General features: G+C 37.3%; 1 protein-coding gene across 6 annotated transcripts in view; it reads right to left on the bottom strand.

The window, feature by feature from the left end:
• Nucleotides 1-16,296, bottom strand: part of LOC139980476 (nitric oxide synthase-like protein) — a 269,723-nt gene that overhangs the window by 39,138 nt on the left and 214,289 nt on the right. For all 6 annotated transcript variants that reach the window (XM_071992098.1, XM_071992100.1, XM_071992102.1 and 3 more), the window contains one exon: nucleotides 2,061-2,191. In XM_071992098.1, the coding sequence (XP_071848199.1) occupies nucleotides 2,061-2,191 (131 nt within the window). The remainder of the gene's footprint in view (nucleotides 1-2,060; nucleotides 2,192-16,296) is intronic.

Raw genomic sequence — 16,296 nt, 5'->3', positions numbered from 1 at the left:
TTTTTACCCCCCCTCCCCTCCCCTACCTCCCCTCCCCTCCCCCTCCCCCTCCCCCACCCGTTTCTTTGTTTATTTAGTGTTTACTGCCTCAGCGACATAAAATCAAGCCTATTTCTACTGATACAAATGAACCCAAATACCCCCACTCGCACACATAAAACGAAGTAATTTATAACTTGTGCAATACTGTCCATAACATTGTGAATATACGAAGGACAGTTTTGATATATCAGGAATTTCAGAATGGTGGATTGACAAGATTTTGGCGCTTTGCCATTACTGCGGTAATGAATTGTTCAAATTGTATGATTTTGCCTGTTAATTGTTTACTTAAACTCAGCAATTAGGGGTTTTTGACGAAGGAGTTCAAAAGGAATTGATGACAAAGCAGCTTTAGGAATTGATGACAAATTGATCCTTCCATTATGAGTTGCGCGACTCAATGACGTATGTATGTAAAAGAAGAGCTTTGTCCGTTAATTCATTGTTAAAGCATTTTGTAGGTAGATTCTGATGTATATAACTGCACTATGGAATCTAAACCAAGCGAGTAGTCCTACAAACATAACAGCTCATATTTCATAACAGTACTTGTTTGTTGACCTAACATATTTATGGCTTCTGTACGGAAGCGTAGAAGGGACATGGTGATGAAAGAGAAACAAACTCGTCAAAATGACAAAATTCAGAAAAATGACGTTTTGTCGAGTTTTACAACTCGTCAAAACGACAAAATTATTAAATTTGCCGAGATGCAACAAATCGTCAAAATGCCAAAATTCTGAAAATTGAAGTTATGTCGAGAAACAATAACTCATCAATATGACAAAAATCTGAAAATTGACGTTTTGCCGAGATACAATAACTCATCAAAATAACAAAAATCTGAAAATTGACGTTTTGCTGAGATACAACAAGTCGTCAAAATGACAAAGTTTTGAAAATTGACGTTTTGCCGGGATACAACAAGTCGTCAAAATGACAAAAATCTGAAAATTGACGTTTTGTTGAGATACGACAATTCGTCAAAATGACAAAATTCTGAAAATTGACGTTTTGCCGAGATACAACAACTCGTCAAAATGACAAAATTTTAAAAATTGACGTTTTGCAGAGATATAACAAGTCGTCAAAATGACAAAAATCTGAATCTTAACGTTTTGCCGAAATACAACAAGTCGTCAAAATGACAAAAATCTGAAAATTGACGTTTTGAGTTGTTGTATCTCGGCAAAACGTCAATTTTCGGAATTTTGTCATTTTGACAACTTGTTGTATCTCGGCAAAACGTCAATTTTCGGAATTTTGTCATTTTGACAACTTGTTGTATCTCGGCAAAACGTCAATTTTCGGAATTTTGTCATTTTGACAACTTGTTGTATCTCGGCAAAACGTCAATTTTCGGAATTTTGTCATTTTGACAACTTGTTGTATCTCGGCAAAACGTCAATTTTCAGAATTTTGTCATTTTGACAACTTGTTTTATCTCGGCAAAACGTCAATTTTCAGAATTTTGTCATTTTGACGACTTGTCGTATCTCAACAAAACGTCAATTTTCAGAATTTTGTCATTTTGACGAATTGTCGTATCTCACCAAAACGTCAATTTTCAGAATTTTGTCATTTTGACGACTTGTTGTATCTCGGCAAAACGTCAATTTTCGGAATTTTGTCATTTTGACGACTTGTTGTATCTCGGCAAAACGTCAATTTTCGGAATTTTGTCATTTTGACGACTTGTTGTATCTCGGCAAAACGTCAATTTTCGGAATTTTGTCATTGTGACGACTTGTTGTATCTCGGCAAATTTAATAATTTTGTCGTTTTGACGAGTTGTAAAACTCGACAAAACGTCATTTTTCTGAATTTTGTCATTTTGACGAGTTCGTTACTCTTTCATCACCATGTCCCTTCTACGCTTCCGTACTTCTGAACCCAAAGCATGAGCTCATAAAAACACGTTGCATACCTCACTCCCACCTCCCATTTGCTACTGGGTACTATATAGACTGATTTATATGATGTGAATAAATACATAATAAGTTGATTTACCGGCGTACCTTTTTATATGAGTGAAGTACTGGCGGATGAAATCCTTTGCTTGGAGTAGAACCTCGTCCTTGCTTCGTCCTTTGCCTTTTGGCGGGAACATAATCGATCCGAAACATCGTGTCTCGTCGCATAGTGTTTTCTGGAAAGTAAGTAAAAAAAACAGCATAAACGACTGAAATAAGAAAAGGGGTATAATTGGTGTCCGACTGGACAGAATTTTTATTAATTTATATATGATCTCCAATTAATGCAGCAAATTACCAGAGTGTATTTGCAACTTAACGGATGATCTTAGTCATAATTATAAGCCTTCATATTTCATAGTCAATGAAGAAAGAATAAGAAAAAAAATGAATTCTGTTATTGTTGTTTCATAGCTATGTGTATACCTGTTAGCACGATATTCACCTTTAAATATATGCTTACTCCATTTAATGCTCCTTTAATGCTACATTGATGATGACGTCATGTCCTCATTTCCGGTCTTATATAATGTTCATGTTAAATCCATTGTGTTATCAATTATAGTACAGCTCAAACGATACTATGTTCTTTTAACTTTTTTTATGAACAACAGATCAACCATTAGTAGCAGTAAACACTATGTATCATGTAACTTGAGGCCAAAATAAGTCTCTTGTTTTTTTTCCTATCGAGTATTGTCTTACATATGACAGTCTGAGGAACCTGACCTATAACGGTCCGTGTGTTAGACTAAGTACTCCAGCCACTTTAATGGTTGAGCCACAGATGTTTAAAGGGTCATTGCTAGTTAATTAAAAAGTGGTGCAGAAATACAACCTAGACTTATCACACTATACAACGTATCAAACTTAATTTTGTGCCTAAAGTCACCGTTTAAGAATTGAGAGAACGACGGAAGCAACGTGGCAGCGATGGGACATATAGCTTGGACGACCATGGAGGTAAAAACAGACCTCCATGGGCCGACAGAGCTAGACATCGACTTGAACCCTATTAAAGTTCCACTCGTGTTAAGCACACTATAGATTTCATTAAATTGAAACCAATGTGACTTCAACGTAGGCTAGGCTATTCATAGCCTACCGTGTGAAATACTCGTATATTCGTTCAGCCGTTTCTTATTAAACACCGTATATAGTCTAAATTGTGATATTGAACTACCGAATTACATAAGAGGTTTAGCAGGCATGAATGAACGTGCCTCAATATCTATATATAGGCTATAATATATATATCATGCCTTTATGACCTGTGCACTTATGATGAACAATGGAAGCACGTTGTGTTATTCATCAATCGGCTTCATTACATTCAATCAAAATGATCATATATCTATACGTGACGTGTCAAAGTAATTGTGACGTCATTCACTGAGGAATGACATTCCCTTCAAGCTTGGAAAGACAGAGGTTAACAATTTATGATTTAAGATTAACGATGATGACATTGATGTAACAAAAAGTGCAACTGGTTCGGGAATTTATTACTTCGCGAGGTTTGGAATAGTTCAGCATATATATATATATATATATATATATATATATATATATATATATATATATATATATGTGTGTGTGTGTGTCGTAGTAAGTTTGATAAAAAATCCTCCGTACAACTATAGCTTAAATTGTTAGATCTTGCTATATACCCAAAGATTAGCTCCCTATAACTTAGGCTAACACCCAGACTATCCACCCCCTCCACCCCTACCCCCGGATTGTTTTGGATGATCCATTGATTCATTAGAATTCCATTGATATGGCAACTCGCTGAATTTTCTATGCAAAACATCACATATACGTCCCACAGTACGTCCCAACTTCTTTACTTGTGGGGCTGAAGTGGTTGCCATAGTAATGTCAAATACGATTACGATGCAGAACATATCCTTACTGAAACAAATGTTGATGCTTACAACGAATACCAACTAGCAGGATATGTATATATATATACGTCCCAAGAACTGAAAGGCGAGCTTGTGGTTCCGGGATCTAAATATTACTTGATTGCAGAGTTGTAGCACGAGTACACAGAGCGTGAGTACGAGTACAAGTAGAATTCACATTGGGACTAGTACAAGTACAAGGCTCCAAGCCCTCTGGATAGTTAACGTTTGTACTAAGTATTTATGCTGGATTCCTCGAGTACAAATCCATGAGGCGAGTACAGGTAACTATACTATAGTTGCCAGATACCATCATAGTTGTATATACTTGACCAATTGCCACCTCTAGTTATATTCCTGCCCACCCTCCCATCCCCCCTCAATAAATGTAGTATCATATCGGGTATCGATAAACATATTCATGATAACATTATCATAATATTTGACGAAACATTACCTCGATGATTTTAACACTAAACTACCTCTATATATATATATATATATATATATATATATATATATATATATATATATATATATATATATATAAATATATATATATATATATATATATAAATATATATATATATATATATATATATATATATATATATATATATATATATATATATATATATACATAGTATTGGGTGTCATTAAACAAAGGTGCTCTGTCGTTTACATGAAGTTAAAAGAAGAAGTTTTAAAACAATTGTTTTTGTCGATAACCCTTGACTAATCACAACATATCGTATGATCGTAGTCAGGTATGGGAACTTGGAACTTTTAAAGAGTATCGCGTACAATACACATCAGATTCTCTTGAACAAGTTCTCACCTCTTTCCGGCCAAACCAACGCAGACCACCCCCCCCCCCCCCCCACCTGACAAATGCTACTTTCTCAGAAATAACATTAACAGTACACGTATGCATGAGCGACCAAAATCACTGGGCACACCCCCTCTCACCCACCCCACACCCCTCCCATCTCCTTCGTGACAAATGATAATTCGTTCTATCTGTCTAAATGTTTGGTAACCTTAGCAACCAATCCTCAAAGATTTATAGAAACACCGAGGCTTAAATGTTGTGATTGTGCAGGGAATGGTCGAAGAACTGAAAAACAAGATAATATGTGACCATTATGTCTAGCATATTTCAGGATATATTCGAGAATTATGCTTTGTAATATGGTTCTGCACATTACATTTATGATATTACCAGTTAGTGTAAATCAGTCGTTTGTATAAGAGACATAAACTATTACTACAGAATTATATGGGTATTACATGTCGTTAAACAACGTTACGAAGCGACGTAAATTACCGCGTTCCACGCGTTGCCATGGCCATAATATTTACTATCACCACACACTGTGGAGGTGTACGTTTGGTCGGCGTATTGACATATGTGGGCACTGAATAATCTCGACTTTAATTTAAGCTGCTCGCCAAACACAGACACGGGAGTTTGTGTTTCGTGTTGTCCTGATAACTAGTTCTCGCAAACAAAATCAAGTGGCACTTGTTTAATTTTAAATCTTTTTATCAATTAACTTTTAAGAGCAATGTAAGCGATCTATTGTGACAGCGAGTGTGGTAATATCACGTGACCAAGACCGACCAACAGCATGATATCAAACACGGAGGATCGAATCATAGTCACCAACGAACATTGCAAAATAAACAACCACACTGTGATAATTTAAATATATAAAGATTCCGACCTGTGTAGCAAAAGTCCATTCATGGCTGGGTGTGAAACAATTAAGAATATATATATATTTTTCATGAGAAACAATTCCCTGCATTATTTTGTCCCTTTCTCATAATTCATTTCCGATCACTTCAATGCGTTGGTGACTCTCAGTCTAAAACGAGAAGATTGAGGATGGGGTGAGGATGGGGTGAGGATGGGGTGAGGATGGGGTGAGGATGTGGTAAGGATTGGGTGAGGATGGGGTGAGGATGGGGTGAGGATGGAGTGAGGATTGTGTGAGGATGGGGTGAGAGAAATTAAATTTACAATCTATATGATCTTAGGGAGGATGAAGTGCATGGTTACACGCAGCCATATCGGTTGATTGCTGGATATCGGTTAACCGGTTTAGATGGACATGAATAATTGTAAATACAATGAACCTCTAGTAACTAGGTCACGTATTATCAATAGACACGAAAGATCCAAGTTATGCTAAGTCACTTGTTTCTTTCTTAGTTTGTTTTTTAGTTGTTGTTTTTTGAAGTGATGTTGAGCTTGATAGATGAGGTTTTTTTTCTGTCTGGGGCTCATCTTTCCCATGCCCGTCCACCCCCACCCCACCCCCTCTAGTGATGAGAGCATGAAAGCCATTCAGGTCGGGCAACGGTGACATTAATATCCTTTTGTATTCTCTCTGTGCGCTTATTATGAAGATGAGAATCAACTATACTGTATCATATATTTTCCCGCCTACCCCCCCCCCACCCCAGGGATCCGACCCAACCCTCAGATCCGTCTCCTTAGACCTGGCTATAGAGCAGCAATCGTTTTCATCTAGTTCTAGTCTGTGTTGATGACACCTACAAATGCGCAATCTAAAGTAAAAGCAAAATATTTTTTTAACCGACGTAAAAAGAATGTGTTTGCTACTTCGTAACGATACGTCTCTCCGTCTGGTGAGGAAACAGGCCCAGGGAGGAATGACAACACTTGCTTCATCCACTATTGCGAAACACGCGTGTATACACATAGACGTAATTGCTTGAAGTTTAAAAACTTCAAAGTAAGCTTACACCGACGTATTATTTGACATTGGCCAGACCCGAGTTGTGAACTGCAGTAGGCAGTGTTATAAAACTATTTGACCTACCATGTTAATATCCTCATCCCATGAAAACAATAAGTTTTTTTTTATTTTTATGCATCCTACGAGACAATAAATATTTTATAAGGTTTTCTCTTTCCTGTTAACAATGGCATTTAGTAATTATTACAGCGGTCACGAAGGCGTGAAAAGGTTTGTCTCAACTCAAACAGCGTAATTTATCAAATTTGACAGATCGGGGCATTTCTGAAATATTAATCAAATAATTTCAAATTGGAGTAAATATCAAGACAGCGGTTAATTGCACTCTTCATATAGGGTCAACTCGATCGTACCGTGTTCATTTCAATATTAAACCTATATACATCCGCCGGCTAATAGTTTTATCTATATACTATCGCATTGTAAAATGCATTGCAACGCAAATGAAAACAAGTATACAGTACGGTAGGCTGTAATAAGAGTTGCCTTCAAAATTGAACCTATACTACGTTAAGTACTTTTCTTAGTACTGGATAATTAATATGCATAGAATTCAATTATTTTCTATATTGTTTTATTACTGTACTTAACGTGTGTACACATGATGCGTGGGCCAATATGTTGGTTGATGTCTATCCCGTGGAGCGGTCTTATGATAATTAATATTGAATGATTATAATTCTTGGGGTAAGAGGGACTCAGATGCAAGTTGATACTATTATTTCCTTCATTGTGTACTACCAGTTTCCATTGCCTCAGTGTGTGTTATTAAATGTAAGCCATTTTGAAAGAATGTCTCAAGAAAAAATTTGGAGTGGAAAGCGTTCCCTCCCATCCCCCCACGCCCCTGTGTCTATGACCCTGGCCTGAAGTAGATGACAGTAAGGCGGTGGGGGAGGAGATGGGAGGGGTATGCCTCGGCATTGCATCTAATCATCAGTTCCATCATATTTGGAATGGAATGTTTGCTGGCACAACCCGAAAATAGAAAGCTTGTAAATCCTACGTGGACATTTTCACGGTGTTCCCTTGGACCCTGGGGTCCACTTGACCCTAGTGTCCCCTTGATCTTTGGGCCTCCAGGCACCAGCCCAGCTAATATATCTGCATGTTGGATCATTCGGCACCGTGTAGAATCCCAATATCTCAAGTGAAAATTTGACAATGATGATAAGTATAACTTTTCGTTCATCTCAGACAGTACAGGGAAGTAGTATATACATTTGTTAAATCATAAATCTTTATCCGTTGAACGCCCATCGGGCATCCACAGTCCGGCATACTTGAGGGTCACATTGATTCGCGTACATTGCGTGTTCTCGTCAAAAGATCACGTTTTGAACTTTTGAAGAAGGGATAAAAATATGTCGATTTTTTTTTTATTGTAATTGAGCGGGGAGTCGATGGGGTCATTATCAAAATCATATCACCTTAAATTGACCCCATCGGCAGGTGGTGACCTTCACCCCGTGTATATGTAATGTCCGTTTATTTTCATTTCGTACTGTTCTGCCCCCGAGTCCATATAAGTCGAGTACAGAGATGCTCTCAAAGTTATCATGAGACTGCATTGTAAATATTCTTATTCTTATAACTCGGAAATTGGATACACGGCCAGTTTGATAATCATATCAACTTGTATGCACCCCAGAGTTCTACAATAACTAATATACACTCCTGCAATGGGTAGATATTGATAAGGCTTAAGGCGACAGTTGTTCTCATTTCAGTTTAAGTTACCTTCCAAAAAAGATATATAATCATAATAATAATGAATAATTCACAGTGTACAGTGTTTTTAGTTTCAATGCAGTTTCATAGTACTTATCTCTGAAAGCAACAATTTGCGTTGATTGTGAAATATATATGTATATATATGTATGTGTATATATATATATGTATATATATGTATATGTATATAAATGTATATATATGCATATGTATATAAATGTATATATCTATATGCGTTGATTGATAAATATATATATGTATATAAATGTATATATATGTATATGTATATAAATGTATATATATCTATATATATATATATATATATGTATATGTATATATGTATATATATAATGTATATGTATATATGTATATATATATATATATTTATTTATATATATATATATATATATATATATATATATATATGTATATATGTATATATATATATATATATATATATTTATATATATATATATATTATATGCGCGACTATAGAAAAAAAAACATACTCCGACATTCAAAATGGCCGTCTATATAAGCCACGATATGGGCGAAATGATAACGTATACACAGTAGGCACTACGGCAGTCTTATAGTGATTGGAATGTCTGTGATGTGTTTACGTAAATATTCAATTCTACTGTACAGATTGATGCCGAACACTGGTGTCAAGAGCGTAACACAATGATACTAACACCGCGTTAACTGTTATGCCTAGCAGCTTCCAGTATTAATAGTTTTGTGAGGTGATCGGTTTTGCGAATTTATGTATATCTAACGGTTATTGGTAGGCCTTTATGCCGTTTATACTGTCTCGTTTTTAAATAGGTTATGCTGAAAAGGTCTACAGTATCACCCGGTTCGAGCCCTAACACAAACAAATTCAGGCAAAAATGATGATTTAAAATGGATCGTCTGTGCGTATCGTATATCAACAATTTCAGTATTTGGCTACTTTTTTTTCTCACAACAGAGCACTTTTTATGATTACAATTTTCCTTAATGTTGTAGTTTTCAACATATGGGCACTTTCAATTACAAACCTCAAACAATAGGGTATATAAGTTTTATCACTAGAAAGACCTAGTTTATGACAATGGACATGGAGAAATCTGTTTTGACAATTTCTGATTCGCTATTTGCTTGTGATTAGTACAATTTATAAGAGTGTCTGGGCACACATAACCCACCAGAGCACTAAGCCTATATCCTATCACAGTTTCACGGCATAATTACCTAGCCTATCCTAATTCAGCTGCAGAGAAGAATCAAGTCTTATATAAGGTGTTATTTTCATTACAGTTATTGATTATTATTGGCAGTTTTGTATAGTGTCGTTTTCTTTCTGTTTTATTTTTAAAAGTGTCCATCCACTTTAAAATCATCATTTTAGATTAAAATATATACCTATACTTGTTATTTGTGTGAATGATTCAATAAATTCAATTCGATAAATCCATACACCTCAGGTGTCATAAGCATTGTCATATCCACCCTGTCTTAAAAAATCCTGCACTGGCTACCTGTAAAATATCGTATTATGTATACAATTCTCCTTTATAAATCACTTAAAGGACATGGTCCAATGTATATTTCTGACTTATTACATATTTATGTCCCCTCTCGTAATCTAAGATCCAACTCTCAATTTTTATTATCTGAAATTAAGTCCAAACATTCTTGGGGGGGGGGGGGGGTAGGTCATTTATTGTTTCTAACTTTCTGCCCCTCGCTTATGGAACCAACTCCCCTTAAAAATCAGACAAGCATCTACTCTCTCTAACTTTAAGAAGAGCATCAATTCCCACTTAATGACAAAAGCTTTTATATAATCTTGTACCATTAAGTTTTTCTTCTGTCATTGTTTTGTATTAGTTTGTATCATTTCTAATTGTCAATTGCGCCATTAACATTCTTTGAGTGGTGTGTGCGCATTATAAGTCGTATTATTATTATTATTATTATTATTATTATTATTATTATTATTATTATTATTATATTAGGTGAATTGATGTCATTCCTATATACAATACATAGGTCCGAGGAAAGTTGTACAGACTTTTAAAAAGCATCCGATCATGGTGAATTTTCAATGACAACTCAAACCCTGATGTCTGGTTTGGTGAGATCGTCCAGTGACTGACACGGAAATTGCACATGCGCATACATGTCTTTGCGAACGCGTGACTTGATAACAATTTTATACTAGGCTGTCGGTGTTACATGAGTCTTTTCCCGCCAGGTCAGTTCATATACCGCGGTTACTGACGGGGGGCTGTTAGAAAATGGACTTGTGCTTCACATTATAACTTAACCTCATATCTTAACCTTCTATAGCCAAGACTTATCAGCTAATAGCGTTAGCAACACATCTGAATGGCCGTTTCCATATTGACGCAGTAGTAACATATTGCGCTTTAGGCGTTGCGTTAATCCTCCCATTAACACATCTCTTCCGTGACCTTGCAAAGTTAATAATCGCTTGAGTTTTGGTCCAGTCGTGTTTGTCGGCGTTTTCAGGCAGAGGCGGGCGACATCTCGACCTGACTAAATTGCTAAAGGTGTGATTGTACTTTGTTAAGGTGTTTTCTATTGGCAGATTCAAACTTGACACACAGTTACGCAATAACTGATTATCAGATATCCAGAGGATAAAAGGAAAGAGAGCAAAGGCCAAAAAAAAGGGTTAAGTATATACAAGTTAACGTGGAAGTCAAGCAGAGGAGCTGCAGCAATTGGCAACCTACTATTATAACACCGTTAACACCTCACTAAGTTCCGCTGGATTCAGCAGCAACCGTGTGGATAGGCTTTTTAACGGTTTACGGCTGCATAATTAATTGGCATTCACCTATCACCGAGATCAAATTTAAGCGACCGATAAGTTATTATTATTTACACCTATTACAGTGACAGGCAAATACCCCTCTCGTGTTTTCAGCACGTTCTGTCAGTTACCTATTCGAGATATCTTACAGTTGCTGTTAATTTGCCAAGTGCCAAAAAAAAAACTGGCTGCAAAACTGGCTGAACGGTCTGCGTGTTAGACTAAGTACTCCAGTCACTTTGATCGTTGCTTTGTAGTCATAAAAGGTCATTTCTCAAAAATTTAAAAGTAGGTTTAGAAATACAACCTGGACTTATAGTAGTGTGTTATAATGGTCTCTACGTAATATCAAACTTCATTCTTTGCCTAAAATCATCCTTTTATTTATGAGATCGTCTGTAAATAAAATACTACACGCGGCCTGTGTAGATCGTGGAACGTACAGTATAATACAGTTAAAACGTCTACAGCCGTGCTGTTTGGCAACGATCTTGAAAACGACGACAAACGACATCACGAGTCGGCTCAGTCAACTCATGAGTCAAAGAGTCATGGTGTCATTTTTGGTTTTTGGTTTTAAAAGAAGAATTAGAAATAATCAAAACCTTTTGTCTGTGTTTTTTCCTTCGTTTAGAATTTTATCTTGATCGTTTCGAACAGCTGAGAATGTCTTATTTTGTCATGCAGATGTCATGTTCCAGATGAAAGTCGGCGGGAGACAGAACAAACATGATTTTTAAGCCTCTTTTTATTAAAACAAGAAAACGAAAGGATAACCAATGTATGCATTTTTTCATCGGATATAATGTACATTATCATCAAAATAAGGCTAACTTGTACAACGATACTCCTACGTAAAATTTCCATTTCCATTAACCAAAGAACCCACACCCTACGCAAGTATATATCCCAAGGGCGTAGGAACCGGGGGTTGGGGGCGCCAGCCCCCCCAGTGAAAAATATGGGGGTGGAAGTATCATTCCGCCCCCCGCTTCGCAAGTCAGAAAACCCCTTTTTCATTTCCAAATGAGAAAAAAAACTCATTTGGAGCACCAAATTGCATCTAAGGCCAGGTGAAAATGCAAAATTATTTCCAAAATGAAGTGGGTGTTGAAAAGTGTGCTATATTGCACCAAATTGCATCTGAGGCCACCTGGAAATGCAAAATATTTCCAAAGTGGAGGGGACACCCCCTCCCCTTAGACCCCTCCACAGGCCGGCCATCAGTCTCCGCCCCCCCCCCCCCCACTCAAAAGTACCTGCCTATACGCCACTGATATATCCTTCACAAACAAAAACAAATATTTTAGACCATAGATGTCGAGTTTTTCACCGCTCTGATTTATTTACCCTTCCCACCCCCACCCCCCTCACCCTCTCGCTGCAACGTCTCCCCTCTCTCTCTCCTTAATTTATATAATAATACATCTATACTGAAAATTAAGTATTTTTCTTAAAGCAGCATTCCGCGCAGAATCTGGGGGTTTATTCCCACCCTATAAACCAATGGCAGTGCAGCTCTTTCATATTTAACTACTATTCACGTTTTTATCAAAATTAAATGGAAATCATCGATATATTCACACTAAGTTTGAAATTCTTTCTTAGAAACCGGTGTTAGGTCCAAAAATATAGTGTTCTGTAAACTTTTCGAAATTTATAGCGTGTAAACTATGTGGGGACAAAGTTTCGTTAAACTTTATTTTGGACGAACATAAGACGAACAATCCTTTTCGTGGCAGCTCACGCAGTCAACTGTGTGGCAAACTCTGTAAGGGGTGATTCTTGTACACAACATTCACGAGGTAAAATTTAGTACATCGAGGAACGCATGTGTGACGTTTCTAAGGTATACTAACATGCTCGCACTATACGCCGTCTTCTAGTCTAGCCTGCACCACTCCCATATCAGATGTACCTAGTGTAGACTCAGTCTAATTTGCATATTCGATTCAGGGTGGAAGTTGTTATTTTGGTAAATGTTAATTATACAACTTATGTATACTTGCAGTTGCTTTAGTATACAATGTTGCTTTAAGTTCCTTTAAGTTGCTTTAAGGGAGACGGTATCGTACCCACCTGCATTTTGCGAGGGACTAAATAATACGACAAATGAGAAATTTGAGTGCGAATTAAAAGAACATAATTCTGTTATCTGTTTATTTATCTTTTGGGGGGTACAACCTATAAAGTGTAATATTACCTTTCTAGTGAAAATATAACCCACTCTGACTTGTTGACTCTCAACAGGTGACACTTTATGACCTGAAATGTATCAAGTTCGTTGTCAACTATTGTACAGTATCGAGCATAGCCTGATAACAATTAAAGCAAGGTACTGGAGAGAATCCACTTTGATCTACCTCTGAGTTTATGGACTGGTGTGGTTATAGACAATGCCACTGTTGCAAATCGACAATTCCAATTGTTCTGACCTCACAATGTATGGTAAGGGACAGGGGACCCGATTGGTGTGACATGTGGTGCGGTGGGATTGGAAAGGGCGGGGGAAGGTGGGAGGCAAACATAAACTACTGGTGAGGAATAAGTTTGAGTTACAAAGTGTACCGATCGCTTTCATTACAATTTTGATCACCTGGGGAGTGTAGAGATATCGCAAGCGGTCCCACCGGGATACACTACTACATGCAACAAAGGTAATAAGAGGGGTGGTGTGGGGGGGGGGATGGAAAGGGAAATGAGTAGGGGTTGGAACAGAGGCATGGGAAGTACGGGGAAGGCAGGGGAAGGGAAGAGAAGTGGAATGGAGAGATAGCAGAGGAGATACGGGACGAAGCAGGTAAGTGTAGGGTATGAATATGGTAGATAGAGTAAGGTAAGGGTGGGGGAATGTTAGGGGAAGGAAAGAGAAGGAAAGTGAAGGTGAGATGGTATAGGGCAGGGGAAGGGTATTGGTTGGGTGTCCAAAAATGGGTACACTTAAATTAAAATATAACTATAGGGTCTCGTAATATTTACTATGGTGAGATGAGTATGAAACCTGTCGATCCCGGCTAAATAATTCGAAACTTTACAAAATGGTGAAAAAGCTTCTTTTAGAGAAAGTGTGCATCTTTGTGACGTTTCAATGACGTTTAATTCTGTATCAGCCTCGAATTCCGTTTAATAATGAAACGGCTTCAACAAGTCGTGAAATAGATGACGTAACAGGATATAAGGATCGTGTTCAGGAAGTAAACAGGAAAATGTAACCTTGTAATGTAAGCAAGAACACCTTTAGGTTAGATAAAAGTACAAACATTATTTGAAAACAAGGTGTAAACTACTACTAAGTCAATTCCACACATATTTACTTGTTCTTAACACTAGGCCAAAGAAAACCTCGGTTACTAGGTAACAATGTTGACGATAGGCTATGGGAATGTTTGCAGAAGGGTTCAGAATCAACTAGCGGCGTACTGTTGTATGTAATAGGATTAGGTCTGACTTTGTTTTTGACTTGTCATTCGTTATTGCTCATTGTACTAAGAAAAGTAAAACAATTATTATGTCCATGCACCCTCGCCAACGGTCAAGGTATATGTAAGGAGTGCCTACCCGAGTGACAGTATAGGGCAATAATGTATGGTTTGTAATAACCCACATAAGGGTTATGGTGAAAATGGGACCCACGCAACGTATAGACCTACACGTCTGGAAGTTTTTGTGTTGAAGGGGTGAGCGTCGGGTGGGGGGCAGTTATCAGCTATCCACTTAAGCTATACGTTGAGACACGTTATTCAAGTGTGCATAAAGCTTATGACCTTTGACTTCCACAGAAATAGGTGAAGGGGAGGGAAGGATTTGAGATGTAGGGCCATAAAGGGGTTTTTGTCCGAAAATTATCGAATTGAAAATCTTTTCTCTGCATCAATTGACTTCACTATATCCACCATGTTTCTAAAGGGCTAAGTTTTATGTAAGGATATACATGAACAGGCGTACTATAACGGTAGGTTATTTATCAACATCACTGGCGTTACGAAGTATCGATTGCGTCTCAAAGTGTCATTGAAGATACATGTCCTCTTCTTGAACCTTACCTGGTTTAATCACGAATTTAAATTTGGTTGAAATACCAGTCAATTCACACAGAAAGAAAACAAAACAAAAACGAGAGTGATTAGTTCTCTTAATTTCGAGGAATTCGGATATCCCACCGTATTTCAGGAATCGAAAGTCGCCACGGTAACAGGTAGAGGTAAGTTTTGTTCAATCGAAATGAATTACTCTGCTGCAATCTACGAAACCTAATCTTCAAACCTATCCGGCTGCTCCTGCAAATTCCCTTTGACATTATTGTGTATAATGGCACGCTGGCTATCTGTTGCTGAATCCGGTCCGAGAGGACATCCTTAACAGGTATTATTTGAACAAATTTGGAAGAAAATGAAAATGAATTAGCTTTGAACCATCCTTAAGATGAATCGTCCCTGTTGTATTGAACGCCCAGCGTGACTTAACAATGAACTTTGATCCCGGATAGCATTTAAATTCAATTATGTATGATAAAACCAATGGTTTAAGTTGAGGGAAATCAATTTTATCAACGTTGAGAACCATTTAATTACAAGGATATGTGTGCATACCTTTGACTATGCATCAGTATGCTTCTTTTCTTTAAGAATCTTAAAAAGTATCTTAATACAACAACAATTATTATTTTACACAATATCGTATGATCCAGTTTTTGTAACGATAGCCGGATTCTTATCGGTTTCATAAGGGTTGACTTCTGTGTCGCAGCCCACGTAACAACAACGCACATAATTATAAACACAAGCACAATACATCTTTTCTTCTATGAACAATGCTTGTATGTAGGCGTTGGAAACGAGAGAGGTCCCGTATACTTAACACCCCCTCCCCACCCCCTCCCCCTCCCTGCCTTCCCTTCTTCCGAATAGACAACTTTCAATGCCGGATAGAGGAGTTAGGTCCTCGTATGCAGGCGACAAAATCTTAAGAAGTTTTAAGAAGTTGTAAGATGAACTCTCCCGCAGTGGATCTGACTCAGCCTCAACTAC

The sequence above is a fragment of the Apostichopus japonicus genome, chromosome 15, assembly GCF_037975245.1.
Source record: "Apostichopus japonicus isolate 1M-3 chromosome 15, ASM3797524v1, whole genome shotgun sequence".
Taxonomy (NCBI): domain Eukaryota; kingdom Metazoa; phylum Echinodermata; class Holothuroidea; order Aspidochirotida; family Stichopodidae; genus Apostichopus; species Apostichopus japonicus.
This window is presented reverse-complemented; position numbering and strand designations above follow the sequence as displayed.